The 12,420-nt window shown below is 33.6% G+C and overlaps 1 protein-coding gene across 1 annotated transcript in view; it reads left to right on the top strand.

The window, feature by feature from the left end:
• LOC145672682 (membrane metallo-endopeptidase-like 1) overlaps positions 1–12,420 on the top strand; it is a 173,744-nt gene that overhangs the window by 144,813 nt on the left and 16,511 nt on the right. The window contains exons 14-15 of the mRNA XM_081741850.1: positions 5,378–5,497; positions 8,242–8,375. Coding sequence (XP_081597976.1) covers positions 5,378–5,497; positions 8,242–8,375 — 254 coding nt within the window. The remainder of the gene's footprint in view (positions 1–5,377; positions 5,498–8,241; positions 8,376–12,420) is intronic.

Raw genomic sequence — 12,420 nt, forward strand, 5'->3', positions numbered from 1 at the left:
TATATGGGAAGACGACAGAAGCAAAAATCACAAGCTGAATGTTTCAAGTGAATAGCAAGGAAACAAGTACCCGACTATGTGGCGTAGTGGGTAACGCCCTAACTTATCAATCAACAGAAATGTAAAATCTTTGAATATTTCATGTTAACGAGCATTAAAATGTAATCTATTCCGCGTTGTATATTGATGCCATGGGTTATATTATGGTTAGAGCAGTCGTTGTGCAAAAATGTTCTTGACGCTTCGTGTCTATATCTGTGAACATTGTGCGAATTGACCGGACTTTTGCAAGGGGGGATGGATTGTGTTTCAGACGACAATAGTATGGCAAACTATGACAGTTGTAGTCAGGGGAGTCATTTAGGGAGAGCAGGAGAGGCAATTGCCCCTCAAGAATTTGAGGAATAAATATACTTAAGTCGTTAAGTTAAATATACAAAGCGTGAAAGTCTTATGTCGGTGATGCTCTTGATCCCCTCAAGTAAAGTCTGAAATGACGCCCCTGGTTATGGCATACATCCAATATTACCAAAGGGAATTTCTTCCTCATTCCCCTTGTAATTCCACACTGTCCACAGATATAGACACGAAGCGTCTGGAACATTTTTTTAGAGAACGAGTTTGGTATTCATAATATAACTCGTGATATCAATATACAACGCGGAATAGGTTACATTTTATTGCTATGGAACATTTCGTTGCAGTTTATTTTATAAAACATTGCTTAATTCTATTATAGAATTATTCATAATATTTGTCATACTATCTTCTACATTTTCAAGTATAGATGTATTATTTTTTCATTTCAAGAACTAAAGGTGAGTATTTTATATCTAAACGAAAAGTAAAATTAATTATACTTAGTTCCAGAATTGAAGATGATGGAAGCCAATGTGCTGACTACACACAAAACAACTGAAATCCATCTTCTTGACCATAGCTAATTATGGATTACAATTGAAGAGAATTCAATTTATTTTTGAGCTGTACACTTATTCATAGTTTTTATTAATAGTAAAATCTAGAACAGTTTTACCCTTGTAAAATTCTACTTCATCTTGTTCGCTTTACAATAAATATATAAATAAATTCTTGCATAATATCGAATCACACCTTAAACTGTAACCATATTTTTCCTTTTTACTGGAGTGTTACCTGATCAATGAAAAAATAAAAATAAAAAAGTAGTAGGACAAACAGTCGAACACGGGTCGCGGGACTTGGAATTCTAGACGCATTCAACAAGCTACGGAACAAGATACCCAAATCATCCACTCTATAAATATATGGCAATAACCGTAAGCTTCACGCTGTGAAAGAACGTTGTTTTTTCCCCTTTTCATTAAGTTTTACGATATTTCTGTAGTGTCTTGTGTTAACTACAAAGAGAGAGAGATCATGGTTAGGGTTTGGTTATCGATTTGGTTAGGGATTGATCTTATAAAACCTTTAAAACATTTAATTAAATCGCGAGGTAGTAGCAAGGAATGTGTACCGACTTCATTTTCATAGTAAGGGGCAAAATATACTATCCCGCGGAAAACATGCATAAACTTATGTGGCAGATAATGCATTGAAATGTATTGAAACGAAATACTTTTCTTCAAGTTAGCTGGAAAGGCTTAATAAATTACCTACATGCACTTGTGGTACCTGTACGTAAAATCTGACTCTAAGAAATATACGTAGATTCCAGGAATTTACTTAGCATTTCCTGCAGTTTTTAAAAGAAGCGATCGATATATTAAACAAAAATTTAAATCATTTATAAACAATCCAATGATTTTACTAAACAGAACACTTTTTATGCAGAGAACCTTCAATGTTGTTAAGCTGATGGAGCTGAGAGGTCAGTTTTGTTTATAATTTATTAGATCACCCTTTGATCTCCTGCATTGGTTGTCTGGCCTCTTAGTCGCAAATACCACTCCAGGATTCGCAGATGTTTGATGGTAGTTTGCTAAGAGGATTGGGCGGCTTCGTTCAAATGAGATGAATTTGCACCTATCCAGTGGTTTTCTTTATTGTGATGAATACAATAACGTCAAAAATTTAAATAAGGCAAAAATAAATAGATAAAAAATAATCCTTTTAAAATCACGCATCTCTTTTCTAAATCTTTGTTTTCGTCCCTTAGGCCTGTCTTAATTTCTTCAAATCATTTCTGTTCTCTGACTTCCGGGTCATGTGATTTCCCGACGGATATGCTGGTTTGGTGCACTTCCCATTCTCGATAACCATGTCAATCCCACGTTGATTCTATAGTGTGAACGAGTATGCGCGATTGCTAGGGAAATAGCATTAGTTTCTTCGTGAATGTTCCGTTGTTGTGTCGCCGTGATCGGGCGTGTGTAATCGTGCAATTTAAAACAACAGAAGGATCGATACGAGAAACAAACCAAGAGTATCATTTCTTTATCGAACATTCGAATGAAAAGGGTTCATTTTCCATATTTCACATAAGCTAATGTAGTTCCCTTTACCTCCAAATGATGAACTCTCCCAATAAGAAAAAAACTTTAGGTTTTACGTCCCTCGGTTATGCCGGCTAGGTTAAAGAAGACGGTGATGATAAGAAATAAAGAACGTGCGAAGAAACGGGAGAACCCCGAGGAAACCCAAGCACAGGGCGTTTGTTCACCACAAAGTCATCGTGGCGTGAGCTGGGATCGAACCAAGGACTCCAAGCATGAGAGATGAATGCTTTACCACTGAGCCACTGCAGCCCTCTCCGTAGAGCAGCGTTTCCCAACCTTTTTCAACTTGCGGCACACTACGGGTGTAACTTGAATTCTGGCGGCACACTCATTGTTACTTGTAAATATAAAATACCGTGGTATTTTTTTCTGTGATTAGTGATCTCCTCAGAGAAGAAAGCTCGATCACTGGTTTACCACGTGGTAAATCATTATGCTTATTTTTCATTCTTATTTAAAAATAGAAAACAATTCAATGACATATTGGACTCAGGTTTGCAAAACTACGCTTTCTTTTTCGTAAACTCTATCCAACCATTCACTAAGAAGGTAGATCACTAAATAACGAACGGAAAAACAAATCTCTTTTACTTTTAAAACACAAATGTAGGTAATTTGTATGCATATTTGCTTTGTCGAAAGTATTGAATGATACTTTAAAATTTCAAGTTACGAAACAGTCTGCAACAATAAAGGAGCAACAATAGTCACAACAATGATAACAAATACTTTATTAAACATCAAGATTGTACACGAGAGTAACACGGTATGAAACTTAAAATTGTAGATTCATAGTAGAGTTTCATTGTAATGTGAAATACAAATATACATTTTCCCTTATGTCTTGCAATTTGATTTTTATAGAATTAATAATTTTGTTTGGATTTCCTCGCAGCACACCAGCGGCCCGTTCACGGCACACCGGTTGGGAAACACTGCCGTAGAGAGTGAAGAATATAAAAATCTACTTCTCACTTTGTTTCCTTCCTGCTTGAAGATTGAATTAAAGAAATACGTAAATTCATTCTTTCTTTAGCCTCAGCCATAATTAATTTTATAGTATCATATTATTGGACTCATCGAAAAGAAAATGTCCAAAGATGAGATTTATATCAATCATTAGAACTTATTGTACGGAACAAACTGAAATTAATCAATGTAAACCTCATGCGTATTTTCGAGAAAAAGGAGAAAAACTAATTTCTTTTTAAACTTACGAATTGATGCTTTACGAGGACCATGCTACTTATTGAGATGAAACTAATACAGAAACATACCCTCTTTAAACTGTTCATTATGACACTAGCAAGACAATACATAACTAGTTAACCCTGCAAAAGAAGGACTGGGTTTGTCAGATTCATCGACACGGTGAAAATTGAATATTTTGTCATAGTTTTTCATCTGCGCTAACAGTGTCTGTATATCTTTCAGATAATGTATACACAGGGTATCAATGTGTACATGTAACTTCAGTTTCCACTATTCCGTGCACAAAAAAACATTTACTTTTATTTGGGTCTGTGAGACACAGCCTGTCCGATTGTGTTATCTTCTTGGATTTCTATGTACTAATTCATATAGGGTTATCAGAGGTTTTCTTTCACGCAGACATGTTTTCTTTTTCGAGCCCTAAAATTAGAGCGGCCGGTTGGAAAAAAAGAATCTCCTTTTTCCCTGGATACAGACAACTAATACTAGTTTTTGTTTTTCATTATTGAATTACTGAATGTTTAAATGGAAAAAAATCTTACATAATTTTTTAAATTTTATTTTCAAACTTCAAACTTTTAATCTAAAGGTTGTATCCGTTTATCTAGAATAATTATTAAAGATGCGCACGAGACGAGGCGAGACAAGATTTAAGACTGATCGACTCGACTCGATTTTCGAGACGAGACATCTCGTTTTGAAGTCGGGACAAAAATAGTACGAAATAAAACACAAGTTTAAAAATTTCGTGTGGGAAATTTGGAGCATTCTGAAACTGCACAAAATTAGTATTTGATGCTGAAGTATATCGAATCAAACTTTTCACTATATATAAAAAATAGCAAGACTAGAGGCGCTTGGAGTCTCTGGCTCGATCCAACCCTCGTCAAGTTGAATTTGTAATGGACAAACAACATGTGCGAGAATTATTTTATCGGGAGTCTTCAATTTTCAATGATGCATATATGATTCCATAATGCTATTTTCAAATCACAATAATTTTTTTTATCGATTTTGATCTACCAACCAATCGATGACGTCTAGCTAAAGAAAATGATTTTTTAAAGATAAATTCTCAACGTAGTTTCCAAGAAAATCGAAAAAACAAATTTTATGGCTTTACAGAGTATGTTGTTCGTTGTCAATAATTAATAGTATTTGTTCTTTTCTACTTTCAAGCTTTTGTTTCTAACGTAAGCTAGCCCCACGCAAGGGTTATGCCCTTGACTTGGGAAGAAGTATTATAGAAAATTAGGGAAGGTTTATTACTATGGTTGGGATAAGTGTTCTTTATTTCTTTATTTCTTTATTTATTAAGTTCACACTGTTTTTAACGTATTTTTAGAATTTTATGATCAAAAACATAAGGTTGCTTCTTTTTTTACTTTCAAGCCTCTTTTATAAGCTTATATGAGTATTTAAATGTCTTTCTTTTATGAGCATGAATGAAAGGTTTTTAAATATAATTTATATAGTCTTTATTTTAAAAGATGTTTCTATATTTCTATTTTTTATTTCATACATTTAATAATTGTCCACTACAGAAGGGACTTAATCTCACAGCTTCTCTGATTTTTCATGTAATTCATCAGAAAAAAACTTTAAAAAATATACTATGGATAATTTAATGTCAGGTCTGTGATGAAATTGACTGTATATTACCGTTTGCTTTCTCTTTATATTTACAGTGATACCAATCGAATTGATTTCAAGGATTCTCTCTGATCCTGAATATCCATTATACATCCTTTACTCAAAGATTGGATTTACAATAGCTGAAGCAATATCCCACCTCTTTGATACCAAAGGTATGTTGACTATATATGTATATAATTTATTTTAAGTTATATATTAACGTTTTAAGGCCGTGATGTAGCCGTTTAGCCGATAAAACCTCCTTTATAATGCCGTTAAGGATAGCTGAAGTCTGATGGATGGCTGGACGTGCTGTAAACAAAACGAAGGGAAGGAATATTCACCAATCATAGCAGGATTCTTTCAAGCTGTTTCTAGGTAACCAAAGTAACTCAATGCTGTTGCCGGTAGTTGAATCTTGAGTTTTCTGTGAAGAACTAGTACAAATGCTATTATTTTTCTTATTTGGAAACAAGAAAGTACAGGAACATATTTACGTTATAAATTATCTGTTCATATTATGACAATTTGTGTCTTGTTAAACATTCTAGGTTTGTCGCTACTGTCTCTGTTGTTGCACATCCTTTGGCAACAGCTTCTCCAATGCATCACGTGTTCTGTTTCTCAGATGCTAGCTTCTTTTAAACGCACGGGAAAGAGCATTAGCAAAAAAGCGCCTACAAATCTCTGATAAATCTCTCCTTAGATCTAGACCTTGGAAGATTTCTTTTTTTAACTGAAAGTTATGAATCAATAAACTAATAAAGTTTAAAATAACTAACAGTAACAACACGTAATCCATATATTTGTAGACAGTCCGTACTTAAGTTAGATTTGAAATTAATAAACACATCGGAATTAAATTCCAAATTACAGCAACGACACGCGTTTAAATAATTGAAGAAACAATGGTAGCATGGGCGCCGAAACGGGAGAGCAGGATGGGGGCAGGAGGGCAAGAAAATTATACGTAATATAGTAAACCACGTATATTAAATGCCAGACGTAATACAATAACAATGTAGATGCCCACCCTGGAAAATTTTCTTCGTGTACCCCTGAATGCTAGACCTAATTTTTCAAAAATAAAAATGAATTGAATATTGAAGTACAATGGAAACACTCTTGTGAGCTAAACTGTGTAAAGAATTCAGGTAATAAGTTTACTTATACTCTTTCCACAGTTCAGATCACACGAGTGTTCCCAACGTATGTATTTCTGTACTCATTTTTTTAAAAAAATAATATTATCATTTCTTTACACCATCATTTCAATTGACAAATGTATTTCAGTTAGGGTTTAAGAAATTTACTTTACACTGTGTACTTTGGTCATGGGCTGGAAATTTTAAGCTTTGTCACACTGTCACGCATTACGTACCTTGTTCAAGATAGTACTCATCAAGATTAACAGAGCGTTTCTCTCGGTAAACAGCGATAAAAAGAAGAATATTCTCGTTAATTTTTAACAGTTTTAAATAAAAAGGAGAAGGAGGTTCTCAATTCAATCCTGTTTATCTATATATTTTGGTATGTTCTCACAATACCTGACCGGCCGGATAAGTTTTAAAAATTCTTGGTCTTAGCCCGACCCGACGCGATAACCAAGCCACCACTAGGTAACACAAACCGTAAATATTGCATTGTTTACCTTTCACTCTACCTGTGTACACACAGACTTCAACATTTGACTTTATTCCAATTATTCTTTAATGGAAGTCAATAATTATTCAAGAACTGCAGTTAATCGGTCCAAGCACTGCCCGATCTCAAGAAGATAGCAGTGTCAGCTCATCTAAGCCCGGTCCGGCCTGTGCAGGTCACTAATAGGTACATCAATTTTGATTTTTTTTAAATATATAAGAGTATGCCTTCCCGGTTGTTCCGTATAAATCTCTGTATGAGCTGAAGGCAAACTTTTGAAGCTAGACTATGAAACACCTCAGCGGATGCGGTTAATTACAGCAAAGTAACATGCTTGTAGGCAACCATACGTTTTTAATGTGATTATGGTTGTATAACATCATGGGAATATACTGTAAGGTTTCGGAACACTGTAACATACAAAAAAAAAAAAAAAAAAAAAAAAAAAAAAAAAGTGGGTTACGTGTGTTTGAAGTTGGTTAAGATTTCTTTGGAAATGTGTAATACTTAAGGAGTTCGGTTTATCAACCAAAACACAACGTATAGTATACTTTTATCCCGTCTGTTCGTCCGGGAGTCAAGAAATCTCAAGAATTACGTAATGGATGGCTATCAATTTTGGCCAGAAAGTAGAGGGTACAAAGGTAGAAAGCGAGATTGATGGCGATTCATCGACCAGATGTGGAAGAAGTAAACCATTTCAGGTTTTACTCCTAATCACTATGGAGCAAAAACGGTAATAGATAGGGAGAAGCGGTTTTATGAATCAAATAAGCGTTAGATGTGTATATATACCATCACCACTCTAATCTCTCTCTCTACTAAAAATTGGAAGTTACAGAAATCAACCACTTCCGGTTTCCATGTTGAGTGCTATAGAGTAGAAACTGTAATAGATAACAGAAAGCGGTTTCCTAAAAACCAATTAAGCGTCCCAAGAATGCATTCTATATCAACTTTAATCTCTCTTCACTAAAACCGGAAGTGATAGAAATTACAACTACTTTCAGTTTCAATATTAATTGAGAAAAATATTACAAAACAAACTGTTTCATGTGATGTACACATGAGACTGCTAATTGTTTTAATGTGTATTGTGTAACCCTTTTTCTCAAGTATTATCCAGCTTGAAATAAATTCTATTTGTAAAAATACAGGGGTAAGGTACTATATTTGAGTGCTAGTTAATGATAATATATGTCAAGTGAGATAGAAACATAAGTAATAAACAACGTATTCATAAATATTTAACTATTACTTTTGTTTCTTGAAGGTACCAGATACGACGAGGAAGACTCTCTCTTTTACTGGGATAGAGCTTACGGAAAGACTGTAGAATGTGCAAAATCTCAATATGTACTTCCACAGTACAAGTTAGAAGACGATTCGAGGAAAGTCAGTTTCCAGGTATATTTACAGTCACGTCAGAGGTGATTATTTTTAAAGCTTAAGAATAGGTTAGTTTTATAAGTAGCGCACTTTGAATTCGTAAACTTTCGTATTTTATTTGTCATCGCATTTGGACAGTTAACCTTTATATATTACATTAAATTAACTGAAAACCTCTATAATACTATTTATGTAATATCATGAAACTGAGCAAAATGACCCTCGTACGTGGTTTCCGAGAAAATTAACAGAAACTAAGTTTTATGACACTGAAAAATATGTAAATCATGGTCAAGAAAAGCACGCCACAAGTCAGTAACTTGGGAGAGGCTAGAGTAGGCAGTGCTGGTCCTAAATTATTTTTTACCCTTTCTGAGACAACGTTGTAGATAATATTAGAATTGACTCAGAACTACATATCAAATTACAACGATATTGTATATCTGTTTTGTGAATTTCTTCCATTTTTGTATCTTGGTTTTGGGCAACGACGCTTAAAAATACACAACCTGTTGTGTAACTTACAAGAAGAAGAAGAAAAAGTATGTATATACATATATATATATATATATATATATATGTGTGTGTGTGTGTGTGTTGTTGTTGTTGTTGTTGTTGTTGTTGACTCTAAATATAAAAAATAAGGTTTAATCTTAGTAGCTAAAAATATATGTTGATTTTATATGTGTAATCTGTACTCCGAGTTACCGTAACAGCAGATAATTGTTTATTTAAAAGTGACTATGACAATCGAAAAAGAAAATTGTTATTAATGGAGATGTGAAAAAATGAATAAAAGTTAATAGTGATTCAAAGTAGTGTGTCTGATTTAATGTTATGTATTGAGAATTTACGTATTAAGGAAGAGTAATTGAACGTGTTGACATATTTTAAAAATTACGCGAATTGTGGGCTAAGTGTAACGTGTAAATATAAGAATAAGAATGTAATCGTAACAAAATCCTTGCAATTTTACCTACCAAACTATATTCAATATAGCGTATTTTATTCACTTCTGGGTATAACAATAGCCATCTTCCTAGGTGCACCAAACATCTCCTACAATACTTACAAAATATGTAATTGAACTGAATTATGTATAATTTGTATTTTTTTTTACATATCAGCATGATAATGATAAATCTTAATAGTCTTACATTTGTGTTTCTTAATATTAGTCAGATTACACTATATCCTCTGTAAAAAGAGCTATAGACATGTTACAGACCCCATAAATAATAAATAAACAGTTTTGTGTTCTTCCGTGATGTATTTGTCGTTGCTCACTTAGCATTAATTTCTCTCCTAAGTAATTGGATTGACAACGTGCATGCACACGAGCTGTTGTTCAGTAAATCTCAGATATATTCTCATACAGGTTGAAGAATGAGAAATTTCGTTCTTGATGTTATTTGAATTAAAAGAGACTACAAGTTTCTAACTTACAGTATAATTCTAAATATTGTTCCATGCTACGTGAATTCTGTAGGTGAGGGATCATATCAGAAATAGGTTAAGAGGAATTTAACCACACTTACACGATGCATATAGAAGTAATGGGGAAGGTCAGTTCAATGGAGAAGCAAGGCAGTTGTTTTAGTTGGAATATGTACTGTACGTCTTCCGAAGCCTCCGTCATTTGATATTCTGATATGGATCTCACCTCTGCTCATTAAAAGGTTGGATCTTCTGGTCTCTTCTGCCAAATATTAACATAATTGGCAATCCTTTTCTTTCGCTAGAGGGGCCGCGGTGGCTCAGTGGTAGAGCGTTCACCTCTGGTGTTAGGGGTCTCGGGTTCAAACCCTGCTCCCGCCAAGTGAACTTTGTGGTGGACAAACACCGTGTGCGTGGGTTTTCTCGGGGTTTTCCCGTTTCCTCCCACTTTCTTCATTCCACCATTTCATTCATTATTCATCATCACCGTCTCCTTTAGCCTAACCGGCATAACCGTGGGACGTAAAATTAAAGATTTCATTTTTTTCTTTCGCTAGAATACGAATGAGTGTCTACTTCTGATTTTTCAATAGGAAACGTAATTGGAAACGCCTCCCATGTAGATCTCACTTATTAAGAAGTGTCCAAATCAAGTATTTTAATTAATTAACATTTTATACTGAGTTTCATATATTTTAAATAAATTGTTGTAGTAGTTTAACCCTAGTATCCTTTAGTTGCATCTTTTATATTTATGCTCCTTGAAGTTACTTATAATCAAAGCTTATGAAGTAGTGACAAGTGTTTTGAAAAACCTATACTCTTTCCAACAAAAATTTATTTACATTTATTTATTTATTTATGGCATTAGAAGTAGTAAAATTCTTTTTTTACACAAGTTGAAGTACACCACACTATTAAGGTGCAAGTGATACTCCTATCAACGTATTTATTAGGACACTACCAAGATGATGATACACGCTATAATTAATTATACAGTATATAATAATCTAAAGTCAGCACTAATCTTAAACTTTTAAAATACTTCAATTAATGTTTTCAGTGTTGCGCGTATCTCTTGCAAAACTAAAATAAAATCGAACAGACGAATCAAGAAATTATACACCAACTGATAGAAGCTATATTTTAAACCAACATTTTCAAATACATTTTACAACACCATTAGAATATGTTAATAGAGCGCTTACGTCTGACATGAAGTTCTTTGTTTCGATACCCAGATCTTGAGAGTTTGTGGTGGCCATGGTGTTCGTTGGTTGACTTTTGAGAATTTACTATTTTCTATCTGTTTCTTATTGTAGAATCGGCATCTTTTTCTTCCATCATTTGTTGCTAATTTCCTTTAAGTTCCAAACAATCTGCGTGAAACACTAAACTAATTACAGTGGACCCTCAGTTACGAATACCACGTTTGCGAACAAATCGGTTTATGAAGAAGTTTTGTGAACAATTTTTACGAACCGTTTTTCAATATACAAAACAGACGCACACGTCTGTACGCACAATCCCACGCACCTAAGAGTGTTTTTGCGCGTTTTCCGTATTCATTATCTCAGAGTCCTGTGTTCAAAAACTACTTGTTCTTTTTTTACTTTTTGTGTTTTTAACCCTCATATTAATTTTTTTTAATTCAAAGCGTCTTTTAAAAAAGGGTTATTTTCATGATATATTGTTTATCACTGAAAAACACTCTAACATGTAAAATAATAGATACAGTACCATGTTTTCTGTAGCTAGAACAAATTAATGGTATTTATATTAGTTTGAATGGGAAAAATAGTTTCTGTTTTCGAATAGTTTACGGGATGGATTTAGTTCGAAATCCAAAGATCCACTGTATTTCTTTTCTAATGAAGACACGAGTGTAATACACAGTCGTCTTAATTTGTTGTTTCGTAAATCCGTAGTTTTCAAAACTCGTCGTAGTCAGACTACGTACTTTTTATGTCTAATTATTTAATATTAAAGTAGCATCATGTATATGTAAACTATTTGAGTGTATGTCCCTATAATATCTATCATAATTATAATCTAATAATATTAAAAGTACTGTATCTTGTAACTAATTTTGGTATATTGAACAGGACATGTTACATGAAGTAATCCATGCATATATATGTTTCTGTTACTATTTGAAATCCTTTAAATTTACGTTCCGCATTTGTGCCTTTCAGGCCAAAGAATACGGACGATTTGTGAAACAGAATATTTGAAAGAATTGATAGAATGAGAATGTGAGAGAAAACGAAAGAACCCCGAGAAGACCCAATATGTAGTCTACCACATACTCATACGGCCTGGAATCCATCCAGGGCGCACAAGATATAACGTGCACCATTAAGAATCGCCAGTAGAGTTATTTGTAGTTTTGTATACAACGATAGAAACTGTGAATTACAACTTGTACTCAACTTTGTTTCGTGCTTAAATTCTCAATATAAAATATACGAGAAACATACAGTAATATGCAATGTAAAATATAACATTTACTGACAACACGGAGGAAATATTTTAATTTAGCAAGAGAGTTAGAAATCTAGTTTTCCACTTGACAAATCATCAGCTGAAGTATGTGATCCAAGATAGATATAATACAATAGTATCT

Source organism: Thermobia domestica, chromosome 2 (genome assembly GCF_964235325.1).
Source record: "Thermobia domestica chromosome 2, izTheDome1.hap1.1, whole genome shotgun sequence".
In the NCBI taxonomy this organism is placed as follows: Eukaryota; Metazoa; Arthropoda; class Insecta; order Zygentoma; family Lepismatidae; genus Thermobia; species Thermobia domestica.